The sequence below is a fragment of the Accipiter gentilis genome, chromosome 34, assembly GCF_929443795.1.
Source record: "Accipiter gentilis chromosome 34, bAccGen1.1, whole genome shotgun sequence".
NCBI classification, from domain to species: domain Eukaryota; kingdom Metazoa; phylum Chordata; class Aves; order Accipitriformes; family Accipitridae; genus Astur; species Astur gentilis.
Genome location: NC_064913.1, coordinates 1,421,863 through 1,440,210, shown reverse-complemented (window position 1 = coordinate 1,440,210; position 18,348 = coordinate 1,421,863). Strand labels below are relative to the sequence as shown.

The window sequence follows — 18,348 nt, the reverse complement described above, 5'->3', positions numbered from 1 at the left end:
GGGCTCTGGGGAGAAGAGAGACAATGGAGGAGCAGAGATGGGGATGCTAATGAGAAAGAAAGGGCTTTCCAGGGTAAGGTTTCCTATTGTATTACACACAAGCATCTGTAACCCATATTGCCTCTGAATTACAGGGTTACTTTCACTTTTTTCTGGCAGATAATCCAAAGGTCACATACATGAAAAGATGCTAATATGTACACCTTGAGGCAGAGCTTTGGGACTTGTTTTATGTTACTTAGGAAGCCCCTCAACACTTTCTTTAAAAACTCCTAGTTGGGCTGTTCTTTATCCTTTATTGTATATACAAAAGATATTGTTGATTCAGGTCATCATGCCTGAGTTCCTAATTGAAATCTCAAGGCTTCAAGCAGCTTAAATTAAAAATGTAAAAAAGAAAAGAAAAAACCCCACCTGGACTGCAGATACACTGAGCCTGTGGTTTGCCCTCTGTCATTAATATGATTTTGGCACAACATCGCCCATAGCTGTGAAGAAAATCTAAAACAAATTCTCCCTGCAATTCTTCCTGCCATTTTTGGCTCAGGCAAACTTATAACTAGCTGTTATTCACATTTAACTTTCTAATTTTAAAATAAATTCTTTATTCAGGTATTAAATACCCTGGAATTGCATTTTTAGCTAAATGCATAGTTTTCTCTTGATTGTTGAGTATGATCTGCTAGGTGATTCTCTCCACAGAATTTAGTAGTTTTTGTGAAGCTGCATGTAATCCCTAGCCACGGTGTGCTCTCACCTGAAGTGTTCAGGATGAGAACAAGAACTATCTGTCCTTAGGTCAGCTCTCAGGTGCCTTTCATGAAGTTAGCCAAGGCCTGGTCCAAGCCCGTTTGACTCAGTAGGAAGACTCTCATTGATTTCAGCTGGGATTTAAAATGGGACCCAAAGGAGAAAAATCTAGCTCTTGTCCTACATTTTAAGAGCTTTGCTCATAGGGAAATAAACAGCAGGGCTGTGCTTCTTTGCCCCCTCCTCAGTCCTTACCAAATGGACACCCAGTTTATACCAACAAAAATGTCTTCTGCCAACATAAAAGTCTTCTAGTTTAAGCACCGTTTGCACCACTAACTCAATGTTTTATTTCATTGCCAGCATAAGAGCATGTCCTTTAGGCATTCTACAGCAAACTCGAGTCTGAAGCGTAGAAAAGACCTGTATTACAAGGACCTAACTCTGATGCAGATTATTTAAAAATAGTGCTGTTTGCACTGTTTAATTGCACCAGTTACCACTCAGTCTTCTCCTGTCTAGTAATGAAAAGAGAACATGCCAGGCCCATTTTCTTTTCACCCCGTTGCTAAAATATTTCTCTTCTGGTACTTCAGCATTTGCATGGGAAACAGGGTGTACGTGCATGAAATTACCAGGTTTGTGATAAGTTTTATAGGTCATCCCAGTCTGGATCTAGACCACAGCGAATGTCTCCATCCTCAAGCATGCTAGAGAAACTCGTAGATGAACAGCCACCATACATTTAATTTTATTTACTGTTTGGCTTTCACATAACAGATCAGATTTCAAATGTTAGCATTTGACGTTATAAAACATGGCAGGGTGTTGGTGCTCCTGGTCTGTCTCAGTGCATTCTGCCATTCTTCAGTTGAGTACAGAATGTGGGAGAATCAGCTGCTATGTTTAAACTAGAAAACAGCTGCAAAGGAAGAGCAAAGAAGGAAGGATGTGTCCTTTCTGTGCTTCTTTGTGATCCCTTTTGTAGGAGGAATGGCTTTTTTGAGACTTTTATAAACTGCCTCACAGTTAAACCCATGATTTTATGAATAGTGAAAACTTCAACAGTTTACACTAAGGTTTTCCTTATGGCCCTCTTCCACCTTCCCCCAGGTAACTGCCTAAGTCTGCTTTTTGCCTTTTTTTTAAAGCATGTTTGGGCAAAATTGTTCTGCCATTTCCAGGAATGAGTTTAGAGAAAGTTGTTTTGCCTATGATGATGAAGTTGGAGTACTTTTCTTTGTGAAAATTTGTCTTCTTGAAGCACTGGAACACGGACGTGCAATTCAGTAGGTACTGGTTGAGGGAGTGAAAGCCCATTTTGGGAAAGTCTCTTCTGCTTATCCCAGTGAAAATCCACCCAGACTTAGCCACATTTGGAAGTCTTTGAAAGGATACAGCTCAGTGTGCTCAGGAGAAGCAGCATTTTGTGATGACTTTTCCAAAAGATTTTGTGTATATTGGGGAAAGATTTTTCTTGTCTATGCAAAGTTCCTTTCAGTTCAACTCTTCAGGGGTGGGAAATGCAAGAATTAGATGTCCATGCAGCCTTACTCAGATGACTTGGAGTATATGTGTTATGGTATAGATTTTAATCAGAATGATTGCATATGTTTTTCCTTCATCAGTCACCTGCTAAGTGATTTGAAAAGCAGTCAAGTGAGAGAAATGTTCTAAGGAGTAGATCATCTCATCTTGTTGTAGATGCCTAAACTAGGGCAGGTGAAACACATTTCTTAAATGCCAGTTTTCTCTGATAGTTGTAGAGGGAGTTTAGGCTGCCAGCTCAGGTGTAGCTACATCAGGTCTGCTCTACAGATGCCTACATTTTGGTGCAGTGAATCCCAGTGTAGGTGTCTCAAATAGTCCTCTCTGGAGTAATGGATGCTTTTGACCTTCATTTCTTTGATGCTCATTTGTTTATAAAGTGGGGAAAATGCCATGGTTTTGCTCTAAAGGGTGATTATAAGATAAAATTGTTAATGAATATGTGTTGTAATGAATGTTCAGAGGCTGCACAATACGATAGCTCTCCCTCCACCACGTATGCTCAGAGAAGGTTGAGAACACTGTTTAGTAATTAAGGCATGAACATGGAAAAAAAAGGGTAAAAGTGTTGCTACTCATTAAATACTCACTGTCTACTTTCCGCATGAGGCTCTTGAAGAAGGAGGAATATGTGATTATTTAATTAAAGAAGGGAGGTAAAAATAAGTTCATCCAGGCAATTTTCATTCTGGGGTTCATTAAGTTTGAAGTGCTTTGTGCCCACATGGTGACCGTAATATTTTCCTTTTAATGTCATTATGTTTGTAAACAGACACTTCTGAGGTTTTTTTATGTACATGTATTTTTATAATGATTTATATTGATGTTCTGCTAATTTTAATCAGCTCCTCATTTGGGTTTTTACAATTTGCATAAGCCCAGTCTTTCTGTTCTGGTCAGCTCAGCAGTGTTGAATGGAATAGCCTTTTGAGCACTGTAACCTCTAATTTTTCAAGGTCTTTACAGCTTAGGTAAATTTGGATGGATTTTCACTGGTCCAGAAAAAAGAAAAAAAAAAAAGACAAAGAAACACACCTGGAAAAGTTTTTTCAGAGCTTCTCCTTTACACAAATTCAGAATTACTGAAATACAAGTCTGTGTACCTTATAAGCACTGGAACAATTTCAAAAAGAAAAAAGTCCTCAGACGGGGGCATGAGAGGACCTGGAGTCCCTCCGAGCCTGGCAGCAGGAGCTGCTCTGGCAGGAGGGAAAAATGGCTTGTCCTGCGCCGAAGGAGGAGGCGCACAGGAACTTTGCCAAGGGTGGCCCTGGCAGCAAGCTGGCAGGCTGCCTACTGAGGCAGCAGATGGAAAGAGCCGCTTCTCATTGCTGGGGCTCTGTCAGTTATGGGGTGCTTGGGTTTCTAGAGCTTGGCTGGGATCTGGGGAGAAGAAATGTGGGGAATCGTTTTTGCTGGAAATGTATACTGCAGAGAACAGGGGATATAGAAACTTTCTTTTACTTTAAATGTGTGAATACTCCCAGCAGTAGTGTTTCTGTATTGCTTGGAACAAGCACTGGGAAAGGAAAAGCTGGAAATACATAGGCAACAGGTAAGCAATCCTGGATTATTTTTGCAGCGTGGCGTCAAAGAGCTTATGTCCAGAACCATGGCTTCTGTGTTAGATTTGAGGGCAATTTACCTCAATTACTTGCTGTATTTCTTTGAAATGTTTTTGCTGAACTACTACTCAGGCAGTACCAAAGCGGAAAGAGAGGGCAGTTAATAAACTTGTTACCTGACTCATTCTACCAAAGTTTCATTTCGTGAGTGGTTGGCGTTGAATGGCAAAATATCCTGTGCAACCCCCGAGAGCTGCAAAACTCTCACTCTGCTCCTTGGTGCATAAATATCAAGGTCAGATCTCAGCCTCAACCTTCTGCATGGTAGCATTTTATACTATGGCTGTGCCAATGCACTAATTATTTATAAGACAGCTGTGCTAGAGCACAGATTATTGAAGAGAGCAAAGGTTTTGCAGTAAAAAGTGGTACTGATAGTACTAACTTGTAGCATCAGAAATTCTGTTAGGCATTCCGAATTCTGTTATGGACAACTGTGTAGAGTTTAGTTTTTCTTTTCTTCTGGTTTATACTCGCCTAATAGGCTTTGCAGAGGAGGTTTTTTGACTAGCCTGAAACCACCTTCCTGTTCAACCAAACCAAGTCAGTTGATTTCAACGTTAGCAGAAGCACGCCCAAAGTCAGCTTTCCAAGGCAGAGACCGCGCTTAGCTTGTGCGCAGAGGTCACTAACGCGTGCAAATAACAAGTAATCGCGAATGCACGAGACGGTGTGGCTCCGTACAGAGGACCCTCGAGCAAGGTCTAGTCGTGCACCTCGAGTACGGCAAGCAGCCCAGCCACATGGGAACGGGGCTGCCCTTGGGTCAGCCACCCTGGGGAGAAGCAGAAGTGGCTGTCCCCGGCCCGGCACCTCGCTCGTGTAGCTCTGCTGTTCCCAGGGCTTCAGCTCCCACTGCGTGGCAGGGAGACACGGACAGCTCAGGTATCTCGCTACCACAGCGCTGACATGTCTGTCTTTGCCTTAACTGTTGCGTGTGCAACTGTCTTACCAAGAGGTCCAGGGCACACCTTTGTTCTGGAGCTTTTGGGATTATCCGAGACGTCGTTATCCTGGTAGAGCCCTGGGCAGATGGGAGCTGTCAGCTCAACACAAAGTTTGGGTGTTCGCAGTGTTTGTTCCCATCTGTCAAGTGCTGGCAGCAAGGGGCTTTATGCTCTGCAGGCTTTTGAAGAGAATCCAGTCCCACTCTAATTATTACTGTTCCCATTAGATGGAAACTTAGGGTTATTATGGCAAATAGACATAATGGGTACTCCAGTACTTAATATTATCCATAGTAGTGTGTACTTATAGGCTTACTTTCGAGGCTGGCAGATGTAAAATTTGACACACCAGCTGTGTCTTAGTTTGCCAGCAGGGACGCAGATTGTGTTGTCCTTGTTTGTTCTATTTGTTGTGTTTAGTCAGGTCCAGGACTGTGCAAGAGCCCGAGTGTTTTGAAGAAATCAAAGTTCTTGTGTATTTTCTTTCCTGTCCTACTTGCAAGAAAAAATTAAGTATGAGAAGTTCTTCAGTACATACGTATGTATCTATCAGGTTGCCCAGAGAAGCTGTGGCTGCCCCATCCCTGGCAGTGCTCAAGGCCAGGTTGGATGGGGCTTGGAGCAACCTGGTCTAGGGGAAGGTGTCCCTGCCCATGGCAGGAGAGCTGGACTAGATGATCTTCAAAGATCCTTTCCGACCCAAACCATTCTCTGATTCAATGGTTCTGTGATTTTTATCTATGCTTTGTGCAATACAGAAAATAGTGTTTTGTATTGCGGGGTCTCAGCAGAGGACTTTGCATCTTATTTGCACCATTTTGGGGGTCTTTGTTATTTTGGGAGATGGTTTTAAAAAGTAATTATTTGTGAGTTCCATTCCTGGAACAAAATGTAGGCAGAATTCCATCGGTGCTGCCTTCTGCAAACATTTCACAATCAGTCTAATGCTATATAGTGTTTCAGGGTGGTTTTGAGGAGCCATCCTTCAATAGAAAGGTGGTGTTTGAGGCCTAGGCTGCCAAACTGACCATAAAGGTGTATTTTATTTATAGACTCCTAAGTTCTAAAACCATGTGCTGCCATCAAGGGTGGAGATTTGAGGTTTTGGTAGTTCTTTAAGTGCCACTTGAATTTTCTCTGTAGTATTCATTTTCAAAGGAAAGAAATTGCAGAGCCTGGGTGTTTATTTAAAATGCATTCAGACTAGCTTCAAAGAGGCAGATCCAGGACCTTCTGTACAGGCTCCATCCACCATATCCTGCCCCTGTTGTAAATTGAGCAATAGATAAATTGAGGTTTAGATTAACAGGGCACACAAAAGATATAGATAAATTAAGAGATTGGGATTTAATACAGATTTTGAGCAGAGAAGGGATCTGGTAAAAGGGAAAGATGTCTGAGCATGAACCAGAGTTAGTGGGAGGAAGGAGTGTCCCAAGAATTGGGGAAAGTCTTTTAAACAAAAGGGGTTTAGGCAGCCTTTTGTGGTCCAAACATGAGAGAGAGTCCCAAGCAGATTTTGAGTACATCCCCACCCACAGTGGTGTGAGCACTTTGAAGGCAGGGATGGTTCTTCTGCTGGTTAGCAGGCTTTTCTTAGCTGAGAAGGATGATGGGGCTAAGGTTGCAAAGTATGAAATTGGGTAAAGGCAGCTCCTAAGCTTTTGATTTGAAGAACTTGGTTGAATTAGAGGCGTATAAATGAATTGCAGGAATTAGGCAGGAAGAAGAAAATAGAAAGACTGTGCCAGCCAGTTGACAAGAATATGAAATTGCTTGTGTATAGGGGAGGAGATAGACGGCACATTCGTTTAGAGAATAATGTCTCCATTTTCCATTCTGAGGTTGAGAGGTCCCTCTGATTTCACTATCACTCATTCTGCTGGCATCCTCTTGAAATTATTCCTATTTTTCATTTTTGAAATCTGATTATTCTAAAGGTGAGAGTGTGTGAAATGCCATTGGTGGCTTTTTTCCTAAGCAGCAATTTTGTGTTTTTCTGTGGACTCTTTGAGCTTTCTTTCATTTAGTAGCCCAGCAGCTCCAGTGCTATGCTGTTACTGGCAATAAGTAAAAAGACACTAATTTATATTTTTTAGTAGTGTTTTTGCCCCTCTAATTCTAGCTGAGCAGGTAAAATTAGAACAACTGTTGCTCACTTTACAGCCTGCCTGAAACACACAGATACTCTGTAATCAAGGGAACACTAGGAGCAGACGTGTTTTATGGTAAGTTATAAGTTGGGCCTTGGAGACTGCCACTGACCCTTTGAAAAAGAACAATATTTAATTTTTAAGTAGTTGTTCTATTATTAAAGAAACTACCACCCTCTCTCCCCAAATATTGCTTGCAATATATAATGCCAGCTTACTCCATTCTAAAATATATTTTGGGGTAAAGTCTCATGTGTCATTAAGCTTCTTAATACTTTTTTGTATTCTAGCTCTCAGGAGAATTAGAAACACTGTCAATGACTTTTAGCTTTTCAGAAATCATTATCAGAGCTTGCTAGCTGGCATTGATTTTAGTTTTCCCATAAGATCTAAGATGAAAAAAAGGTTACTCTGCTAAATAAAGCATGAACAAAGCCAGGGTGCAAACATTATGCAATATTAGAAGAACAGAATATCAAGGCTGGTACTGTGCATCAGTGCCCTGTCTGTGGTTCACTTATGACCTTTAGAGTCACAAAAGTATAAGGAATCAAATAATATGGCTCTGAATGAGTGATAATGATGCTACCCAGCTGTAGGGCATCTTGAATGGTGTTCCTGTTCTCTTTAGACGCTGCAGAAATGTTATTCCTGCCTCTCTTCATTGCTGCTGCTTTCCCTCTTGAAACCATTGACCCATGATCCCAATCTCAATTCCTTAATTAGATCATCTTAAAAAATATGTAATTAATATTCTCTTCTTTGCAAAATGGAGATTAGGGATTTGTTGAGATCAAATTATCTTTGGAGTACAAGAAAAGGTTATTACATAAATAAGCAGCCTCCTACCCCAACAAATTTAGTATTTAAATAACTGTCAGTCAGCTCTGTGTGTGTAAGGGAGACTTAGCTAATCATCTCGTTGGTGTTAAATATGAATGAATGAAAATGCCCCTTCAAAGGAAATTTAAAATGTTAGCAAAATAGCCTAAGGAATATTTTAGGATGTGGCTGAAAAACAGTGCCAAAGTGGGTTTTCTCATCTCTCTGCACCTGTGACCTGGTGAACTAGAAACCTGGGGAAGTAAGAAAGGTGTTAGTTGAGAGAAGCACAGAGGAAGGAGAAAAGTGGGAAAAAGCTTCCCCACCCCCAGCAAATCTTTCTCTTGCACAGGAAAGGAACTAGCCAGTTCTGGTTTTGGCTCTTGTTTTGCTGGAGACCATGGAAAAGGCAGGCAATTGGAGGAGGTCGACCGCATATTGCTCGGGCAGTCCCAGGAAAACACGAGAAGGGAAACAGTGGGGCCACGGTACGATAGAGGATGGAGTCTCACTGTCACAGATAGGGATGCGATCTTGCCACTGGACTGTGAGGAGTTGGGACAACTTTAACAGTCTTATAGAGAGAGCGTTTTAATGGACAGAAAGAATGCTCTTTCCGGTTTGGTGTTCTGTTAAAAGAAATAGTCCTTAAGAATACAATAAGCAAACCACATGGAGGATGGCAAGATTCATTAAGTGCAGTTTAAGATTCTGTTTGACAGTAATGAATAGTCTGTTGATTAATGAAGAAAAGCAGATGTGAATGCACACAGAATCCCTGAGTGCTTTTATGTTGCTCCACTGTCAGCTGAGAAGTGCTGTTAAGGCCCTTGCAAAATGGTCTGTGTGGAGAGCCTCACTGCTAATGCCCCAGGTCTTAAAAACAAAATTCATCCAGTCTGTTAGAACTTCTGCCTGGTTTTTGGGTTGGTTACCTGGGCTCGGATTTGTACAACTGGCCGTGGATTTTAAGTGTCCTGTAAGAAATGTGTTGGCTCTGATTTTTGCATTTCAGCAATCTAGCTTTCTAAAGGAATGACAAATACTCAAAGCTCTCCTGGTGATAAACCTATGTTATGTCTGACACCTGAAATCTTGAGCCATTTCTTGAAAAAAAAAAAATTGTTTTAATGTTTCAACTTCTGCTACTTCCTACAGAAAATAGGGGCGCTAATCCCTAACGTGCTGATTCTGAATGGACTGACACAACTATGCCTGCTGCGATTTCCCCACCATCGGTTATTTTGTAAAATACCCTGTTGCAACTGAGGTATGGCAAATAAAGGCCCAGATCCAGCAGGAGGAGCTGGGACTGCTGTCATACCGTTCTGTGACTTACACACTAGGCTCGCCACTGCAGTTTCTAAGTACCTTCCACTTGTGCACTGAGTGCTGAAAGTGGTGTGTCAGTTGTCTTCAACCTTCCTAGAGTGAGAAGTGGCTGCAATAAGTGTGTTTTGCGTTGGACCCTTTCTGTAACTCGTGCTGGGTCACATACATAAAAACACAGACCTCTCCTAGATTCTGTTGTAATTTTGTTAAAGCAAGTTCAAGGAAATGGCCATGTGTTTCTGCATACAAGGACTTGTGAGGGTCCTTACATGAGAGTTTACTCAACAGATTCCTTGGGGAACAGTCAATGACTATCCCATATACATCAGAGCTGTAGCATGTATGATTGCTGAATGTGTGCTGGAAAAGGATCACTGATCTTTGTGAATTAAAAAAAGAGCATAGAGAGAGCAGAGGAAAGCAAGTGTAAAGTGTAGGGCATTTGGGAGTCGTGGGGAGATTCAAATTGATTTCTCCAAGCTGATTTGCTGTAAATTTTCCAATGTTTCGCTGTTAAAGGAGAGAGTGTCAGAGATTTCAGATTTTTTCCATTTCCCCAACAATCTTCCTTAACTTCACTAAAATACATCTCTGTGATCCACCCAGCTATGGTCCAGTCTTTGGATATTGGTACTGGAAATTGCAGTTTAGATATAGAAGATGTTTTTCCTTTTAGGAGGGTTATAGAAAGATGTCCAGCTATCATATGACCTGAGCTGAATGAGGTTTGCTGCTCTGAAAATATAATCTGGGTGTCCCTTTGTTCTAATTAACAATATGCTTTCTTGACTAAGTCTGAGCATGAGGCACACAGGTACTGGGTATAAAAATTAGGGTTACAGAAAAAGAGAGAGGGCAAGAACCAAATGGATAAAAGAAAGCTCCTACCTGAGAGAGGTATTGATCTACTTGCTATCTCTAGACTGCAAAGATTTTGTGTGAAGGGAACAAAGAAAGATGTGAGGAGCAGAAAAGCACATTTGTTTGGCCAAGAAAAAATATTTCTGTGAAATACTGGCTTCTAGTTTGACAGGAGTAAGACATATTTAGATCTGTGAATGCATTGCTACAAAAGCATTAAAACTTTGCTTTGGGAGAACTGCAATTTTGAGGAACTATGCATTTGTTTACTGATCTGAACCAGCACACACTTGCTGTATTATTTATTTTTTTACTGTCAGAGAATCACAACAACAGAGAAGGCTACACGAACCTGTTACATACTATTTTAAGGTGAAAAAATTGTTAGCCTGTGGACATCTAATGGGGAAAAAACTCAGTGAGAGAAAAATTAGTGTGAGACAGTAAGGTATCCACTTGTTTGTCACTTACATCATTGCTAGAAGATACAGCAGCATCCAGGCAAGATCAATAGCAGTCCCGTGGAGCTGTCTCTTTCAACTGGTTCAGCTGGCTTTTTAAGGTCAAAATCTGTTTTGACATCCTTCTTCCTTGTCTGTCTCTTCCAAGCTGCTCAAAAAATTATTTGTGCCTTGTGTTGCCATGACTTCTGGAAGAAAGAAAAAAAAAGAAAGAAAGCAAGCACCCAAAACCTTCCGGTTAGAGAAGTGAGAAGCTGCAGAGCACGGATAGTAGCAACAGAGCTCGATGTTCCTACAGGAACGTGCTCGCAGTATAGCAGCACTTCCCAGCTTGAAGTACAAGAAGGCTTTGGGAAGAAAAAAAGGAAAAAAAAGCTTCATAGGCTAAGAAAGTTTGGTTTCCTATGGATTTAGTGTCAATATTGATTGCAAGCTATGACTGAAGCTTTTCCCATTTTAGGGCATTTATAAGTACTGTTTCACATGTAGATTCTCTGCTGCCTAACACAAGCAGCTCACTTTTTTTCTTGCCCTACTGTGGGAATCCTGAAGAGGTTTTCTGCCCTCCACCACCCATCAGTTGTTGAACTGGATTTGACAAGCCATGAGGATAGGCAACGATTAACAGGTACATACGTTTACAAGTGTGTAAACGAATGCATGTAATGTGATCACTTAGGCTATATTTCCTTTAGAAATCAGGATTAAAAAAATAGATTTTTTTCAAATTTAAAAATCATTTGTGATTATCTCTTGAGGTTGAGGGAGGGTGGTGACACTGCTTATTTTATCCAAAACTTTTTATATATCATGTAGTATATTTACACATCATAAAAGTATATTCAGAATAAAAACCTTGTTGCCAGTGATTTAAGCTGTCAAATAAAAAAGGTATGCTGCTATCTAGCTGAAGAAACGTATTAGCATGCGGAAAGCAATGCTGCTTCCTCTGTGAGGTTTTAATCAAGCCTCTGGTACTGATTGAGATGCAGTGCTCAAAAGTGAGAAAAATGATTAACAAAATCAAAAATCTGGAGCGTTTTTCACGCAAATGTTCATCAGTATATCTTATGTAATTACATAGCCAATAAATCAACATAGTGTGTAAGTGCTTCAGTCACAGTGTAAATATCTTAATGACTGAAACATCTTCACACATGAATAATTTATACCTGTATGATTCATTTTTCATACCCATGCTTTACTTCAACATGATAAACTAATCCTTCTCTGTCAGGGAATGTGTGCTTGATTATTGCCGTCTGATTTCTCTTCCTTGTGTTTATTTTCCACAGTTAGACACACTCCATTTCTTCTCTTCTGGTTCCTCTAATGTGGTTATCTTATTTATTCATCCTATCTGCCTTGGTTTGCCTTCCTTGTGCATTTCAACAGGCACCTGGGAAATAACAGTAGGGCATAAGCTTGCATTTCTCAAGTAACTCTGGAGCAGCATCTTGAAAGATTTACTCATTCTCAACAGATATTTGCATTTCGTTTCCTCTCCTTTCCTCAAGGCAATCGTTACAGAAAGAACTTGAGATAGGCCAATAACAAGTTGAGCTTTGCCATTTTCTGGATCAATGTGAGTTCAAACCTTTGTCACGGTACTGATGACGAACGTTGTTTGAGTCTTCTTCCCATATGCTTGTAAATGCAAGCTTGTTTGTAGCTCCAGCAACCACTGGAATATTCAAGAAGAAAATAATTGTTTCTCAGCACAGGAATGGGAGTTGGAATTCTTAAATTCTGCTCTGCTTATTTGGCTGTATGCAAGTCACTGCATGCATCCTGCCTTACTTAGACTCTTAACCAAGGCATCGAAGACAAGAGTTTCAGTGTGATAACCTCCTCCTTTTGTTACTAAAGAAGGCTGGGTAGCTGCTGAGGGCAGTTCATCCAGCTTTAAAGCTATTTAGTGCCTGATGCTCCAGGCAGAAATGCTACTGGGTGGACTCTCTTCTTTTGGATCACAATTTAAAGTTTGGTTCAGATTTGTGGAACAGCTTGTTTTGGTAGTGCCTGTGGAAGTTAAGCCTTTAAAAAGTCAGTCCCAGTTGGGCACAAAAATGAGTCACTCAGATTTAATGGGCACTTTCAAAAATACTCTCTCCCCTTCCAACCCTCAGGTTTCTAACTAGAAAAAAGATAACAGAAATATAAAAGTGATTTCATGTTGGGGGGGGGGGGGGGGGAGGAGTTCTATAATAATTAACTGATGCTTTACTGGTATTGTATGTTATTCCATCCAAGCACCGTTTTTCACTCCATTTCTATATCCAGTTTACCTACGTTACTCTCTAACTAGGAAAAGCACCTTAGCTGAGAGTTAGTTAATCAAGTTCTCATTCAATTTCTTGTATCACCATACAGCTTGTTAGTTTTTCTCTTCTGTGTCTTTCTCTTCTGTGTCAGAATTACATTTTTGGACTGATTTTCTAGATTTAAGACTGAATGGAATATCTTATATCTGTCTTCTCCATACTTTGAAGCCCAGCTGCAGTTCTTTTACAGCTTCAATCTCAGGGACTTCTGAGAGACGTCACAGTTGAAAGTTTTCTTAGTATTGTTACAGCAGGCTCCAGTACTCTGTGAATATGAGTCTCTCCCAGTTGCCAGCAGGACATTTGGTAACTTTGCTCCAGCATAAGTCTTTGTTTCTTCATTTTTTCCTTATTCTGATTGTAAGCACCTCCAAAGGATTCTGATACCATTTTCTTTTTCTCAGTCTTTTTATGTCCTTAAAGGACACCTTCACTTACTGTATCTTACTCCACTGAGATCAGTTGTTGATTGATGGGTATCGGTTAGTAGGAGTTCTCAGGCAGTCTCCAGAATGTACTTCACCCTTATCGCTGCCTGCTTTGTTTTGGCATTTAGGAAGCAGCCTGCTGTCTTTTTTCTTTATTCTGTCTAGCACTTGTCTCTCTTGGGCATAGTTCCTCACCACAGTCGTCAATCATGACTGTAGCTGCCTCCTATTTTTCTGCTTTCGTTTTTCAGTGTTGGTCATTTACTATCTGTGCCCTGTTGCAAGGCAGTACTTTATCCAGTGACAGGATATTACAAGAATCTTCTGAACCTCCTCACATGCATTTTGCTTTAACTCCTACTATTTCTAGCTGTCATGCTTCCTGCACTTTCACCATTTTCTTCTAAATTCTCCTTTCTTTTTGTGAGGGATTTCTGGTAGACCCTTGCTTTGCCACCTTCATTTGATTATTATAGCTGTTGTCCACAGATCTTCCCCTTCTTTTCTGAAAATTAATTTAGCATCCTTCTTTAACCTGTTCATTTTTTTTTTTTCAGATAATTTTCTGCTTTTTTAAATTAATTCTGTTTCTTCAGCCTGCCTGTTTTAAATTCTGGGTAATTTTTAGCTTCAGTTGTTCAAGAGAGTGATTTGATAACACATCCCGGTTCCCTAACCTAGTCCATCTCTGATTCTGACACACTCAGAAGCTTCCAGACATCCCAGATTCACAAACTCCCTCTTGCTTTTGTCATTTTTGATGTTAAGAGCTGATTCTTGACAACTAAACTGATGCTATTCCAGAATTTTTTTAAGTAGCATGTTGTCTGCTTAGAGAAATAGAATAGCGATGGAGATTTTACGTGGGAGAATATGAAAATGGCGTAAGTACCACATTGGTAAAATACTGATCTTTTGTTGTCTAATTTTAACAGATTCCGTAGCAACAGCGTCTGGGCCACTGCTAGTTGAAGTTGCCAAAACTCCTGGTGCTGCTCTTGGGGTTGCACTAACTACCTCGATGTGCTGCAACAAACAGGTCATTGTCATAGACAAAATCAAATCTGCGAGTATTGCAGACAGGTGAGTGTGACAGAGGGCTGACACTGCAGGTCCATATATCCATTTCCTTTCTACTTCCGCTTGGTTTGGTTGTAAATAAGGTCTTCCTCTTTTTTGACAAAACTGACTGAACCAGATGCTCTCGAGGTTGCAGATCTTAAAATTAGCACTTTGTCAGATCATTGTTCCATACTGCCAAGTTTAAGGCTTCCAGGACACCATTTACTTTAGCTCATTCATGTAGTATTCAAGCCAGCTCCCATGTAATATGTGACTGACTGCTTGCACTATGCAACACAGGAATTTAGAGGTCTGCTCTGACGATTAAGTGCAATGCTGTGGCAGAGATTAGTATTTTAAAAAATAAATAACCCACTGGAATTTTTAAAGTAAGCCCACAATATGGAACAGATGTCAAGGGAAGTAAATTTTGAGGCTTTGCAACCTTGAAGTGTTCTTTGAGAATATAGCACTCATTCTTGTGGCACAGTGAAATGGAACTCCTTATGTCTGGATTTTTTTATTGATATTTTAGAATACGACTGAGGTATTGAAAGACTGGCTTCTGTATTTCGAAGTTATTTTGCTGTAATTTTTCCACTTCATTTAAACCTTTAAATAAAACCATTTAAACCATTTAAAAAAAAAAAAAAAGATAGATATTTTTCCCCAGTGGTCTAAACCTCTGTAACAGAGCTGTGGTATCTTTTCTGGAGTGCTTGCTCGTGTGTGTGTGTATGTGTTTATACATATACAGTATATTTCTATATACATATCTCTATCTAAAAATTACTTGAATATTACGTTTCAGCAGCAAATTCCTCCTGCATGTCCCCAGTCACCCTACCTTGTAACTCCTCTTTGACAATGGTGCTTTTGGTAGCACCCACTTGTAGCAGTGAGTCTACAGCTCCTCTGTGGGCTTTTCCCTACAGTAGAAACTTTGAGAGTGACGGCCATTGATCCAGGGGTGTTCTCCAGTTCAATGGTGCAGGATGCTTTAATTTTCTCCCTCTGTTTTTTCCCATTTCGCAGGGGGTAACCAATTAAAGGAGCTGTCCACTTGACTGGTACGTCGGGATGCTGACTGCTGTGTTTGCATTTCTCAACTCATCCAGTAGCCAGTCTCTTGAGTGCAGCGAGATTTAGCAAATAGCCCCCTCCCCACCCCACTCCTCAAGTCACCATGCTAGCCCTGGTTTCATTATTTGTTTGACTACTGCATAATTTCATCGTCATTTACAGCTTTTGTACTAATAAATGTTTGAAATATAACTCAAAAAATGATGAACTGGGTGCTTGTGTGAGGGATATGTGACCAAGTTATTTGAGTCTCCTTAAGCTCTTCTCATTTTATTCTGCTGCCATTCACACATATTTTTATAGTCAGCTACCCCATTCCAGTTCTGTGAGTGATGTCTTGGCATATAATGTATTAACTGAATTGTTTTTAAGGTTTGTACTGATAGATATAAAGTCTGACCAGTGACAATGCCTACAAAACACAAATCTCTCTTGAAAAAAAAGAACACGTTCATAGTTGTCATGACCAGTTTGAAGGCAGTAAAACTCATTTTCCAAGCAAAATGCATACCTGATCATACCTAGTTTTTCCCCTTTTATGTAGATGTGGTGCATTACATGTAGGAGACCATATTCTGTCCATTGACGGCACCAGCATGGAGTACTGTACGCTTGCAGAAGCAACGCAATTTTTGGCTAATGCAGCGGATAATGTCAAACTTGAGATCCTTCCTCACCACCAGACACGGCTAGCACTGAAAGGCCCGGAGCACGGTAAGAGATCTGTAACACCAAATACCCTTCTATTTTTCTGTCTTTTACTTTGCCTGCCCTTGTTGAATGGCCAAGAAAGCTATTGCAGCAGTTACGTCTGTAAGTGTTGTTTCAGCTCCCCAGCTTATGCTTCTGCAGTTTCTGAGAAGCTCTGTGTTTTCTTGGCCTTAACATACCCTCTGAGATTCCTATGGTTAGAGAGGGAAATGTTTTACAGAGAAACAGCTCTGCACACTTGTAGATGTACATAAAGACACCTGGTGACTCTACTGTTGCAGTCACAGTGGGGCAACTAGGTACTTCGGTAAATGAATCTCTAAATTGCTTCTTAAATTTAGAGGGGGGAGGAAGGACCACAGCCAACTTCTTTTCAGCATATTGACTTGATAGTCTGTTATGACCACTTCATTAATAACACTTGTTCTCCCCTAAAATACGTCAAAAAAACCCACGCATTTTCTCTATTAATGGCATTATTATTTATTGCCATCATTTTTTAAAGTACTTCTGAGATTGCTTCATGGGTTCATTGTCAGTGCTTATGAAAAAGGTTAGTTGGGAAACAGTTCCCTAGATCCCAGCCCTTTTTCACCATGACATTTATTTCATACCAACATGCTTGAAGAGAATGGCTTTCCATTTTCAAATCAAATATATCTAAAGTGTCTTATGCTTTGAAGATGGGGTCTGCCTGTCTTGTCTTCTAAATAGTCCTGAGAAAGGGGCTAATTCACAGCATTCATAAATTCAGTCTAAAATACCGCATGTTGATGGACATCAAAGAAGTAACAAAGGTTATGAAATACACAGAGAATAGGTACCTGTGTTGCAGCAGGAACCAGTGGTACTATTTTCTGAGCCTGTGGTACTGTGCTTCTGCCTCCTTTAGACCAGGACAAGATTTCTGAGGCCTAGAAATGTCAGTGATGGTAAATGTTCTTGGACATCTAAGATCCAGGATGTCCCTGGATAAGCGATCTTCTAGTCAGTTTGTCAGAGTGGTGAATATTGAACTAGTGGCTGAGGAGACACTAGTTTCTCCTAGACCAGGGTGAACAAAAAGTAACCCTTGCAATACCATGTTCTTCCATTATTCAGCTGCACCTCTTTCCCCTTTCTACTTAAGCCAGTTAAAGGGGTGAGGGAGCAGGGAGTGATACTGCAAAGCAGAATGAGATGAAGACCAAATTTTGCAATATATTTCCATTCTTTTAATTTATGACAGTACATTGCAAACAGATCTTTCATGTGTTTGAAGCAAAGATGTCACACAATCAGTTTCTGGCTGGTTAAAGAACTGTTGAAGAGTGTTTCTTTTGGGAAGATGAGTACCAGGTCCAAAGATTTGTGTAGATGATTGTATTACTTGAAGCAATCAGTTTCTTAACCAACATTTAAAACAAATTAATCCTCTTAATGTGCTAGTCACCTTGACCCAGTGTAGATGCTTAGAAAAAGCAATGCTCTTGCCATGCCAGAGTTAAGAACTGGCCGTTACGAAATCCTATCAAGGGGATCTGCAAAAGCTACATACGAGCATCTTTTGGGGAGAAATGTCCCTAAGGTAATAAAGTTGCTTTCTTAAGTAAGGCAGAATAACTAGGATGTTTACAGCCCTTTCCAGCCCCTCACCAGATGGTGCTACTCCAATATCACAACCAATTCAAGATGTAACGTGTTTTATGGAAGCAAGTACCCTCTTGGAAACAACCTTTCATCAGGTGCGGTATGGCCTAGATGCTGTAGAATTTGAAAAGCTCCCTTTATGCATCTGGGATAAGCAGAGTCATTAGGGCTGTATCTGTTGAGCTCAGTTATTGGTCTTATGGGAACATGTTAGGAATCTAAAATGGGCAGGAAAGTCAGTATATAAAACAAATTGAAATTTTAGCCCTAAAATAAAATGCAGAGCACTATAAAAGATCAGGGTTTTTTTCTTTTTTTTTTTTTCTTTATACTTTGCTGCTAACATTCATTTCTCTTGCTGCCCCATTAGTTTTATGTTCACTGTACACAGCCCTGAGTTGGAATAGCTCAAATTACCACTAAATTACTACGGTTACACACAATAGGATTTTCTTTTACAGAACTTTTGTTGGATTGGGATTATCCTTCTACAAGCTGAGCAAACTGAATTTGTGTACCTTCCCACTTTGTAGGACATTTTTATCTCTACTCTCAGTGTGAAAATAAAACATTAAAAAAAAATAATCAAAGACTACCAGATAATTTCCTGCT

At 40.3% G+C, this 18,348-nt stretch overlaps 2 protein-coding genes across 16 annotated transcripts in view; both read left to right on the top strand.

The window, feature by feature from the left end:
- The window catches only part of LLPH (LLP homolog, long-term synaptic facilitation factor), a 556,390-nt gene that overhangs the window by 417,460 nt on the left and 120,582 nt on the right, over nt 1–18,348 (top strand). The window lies entirely within an intron of this gene.
- The window catches only part of GRIP1 (glutamate receptor interacting protein 1), a 335,051-nt gene that overhangs the window by 269,247 nt on the left and 47,456 nt on the right, over nt 1–18,348 (top strand). For all 15 annotated transcript variants that reach the window (XM_049792219.1, XM_049792224.1, XM_049792221.1 and 12 more), the window contains 2 exons: nt 14,187–14,334; nt 15,941–16,110. In XM_049792219.1, the coding sequence (XP_049648176.1) occupies nt 14,187–14,334; nt 15,941–16,110 (318 nt within the window). The remainder of the gene's footprint in view (nt 1–14,186; nt 14,335–15,940; nt 16,111–18,348) is intronic.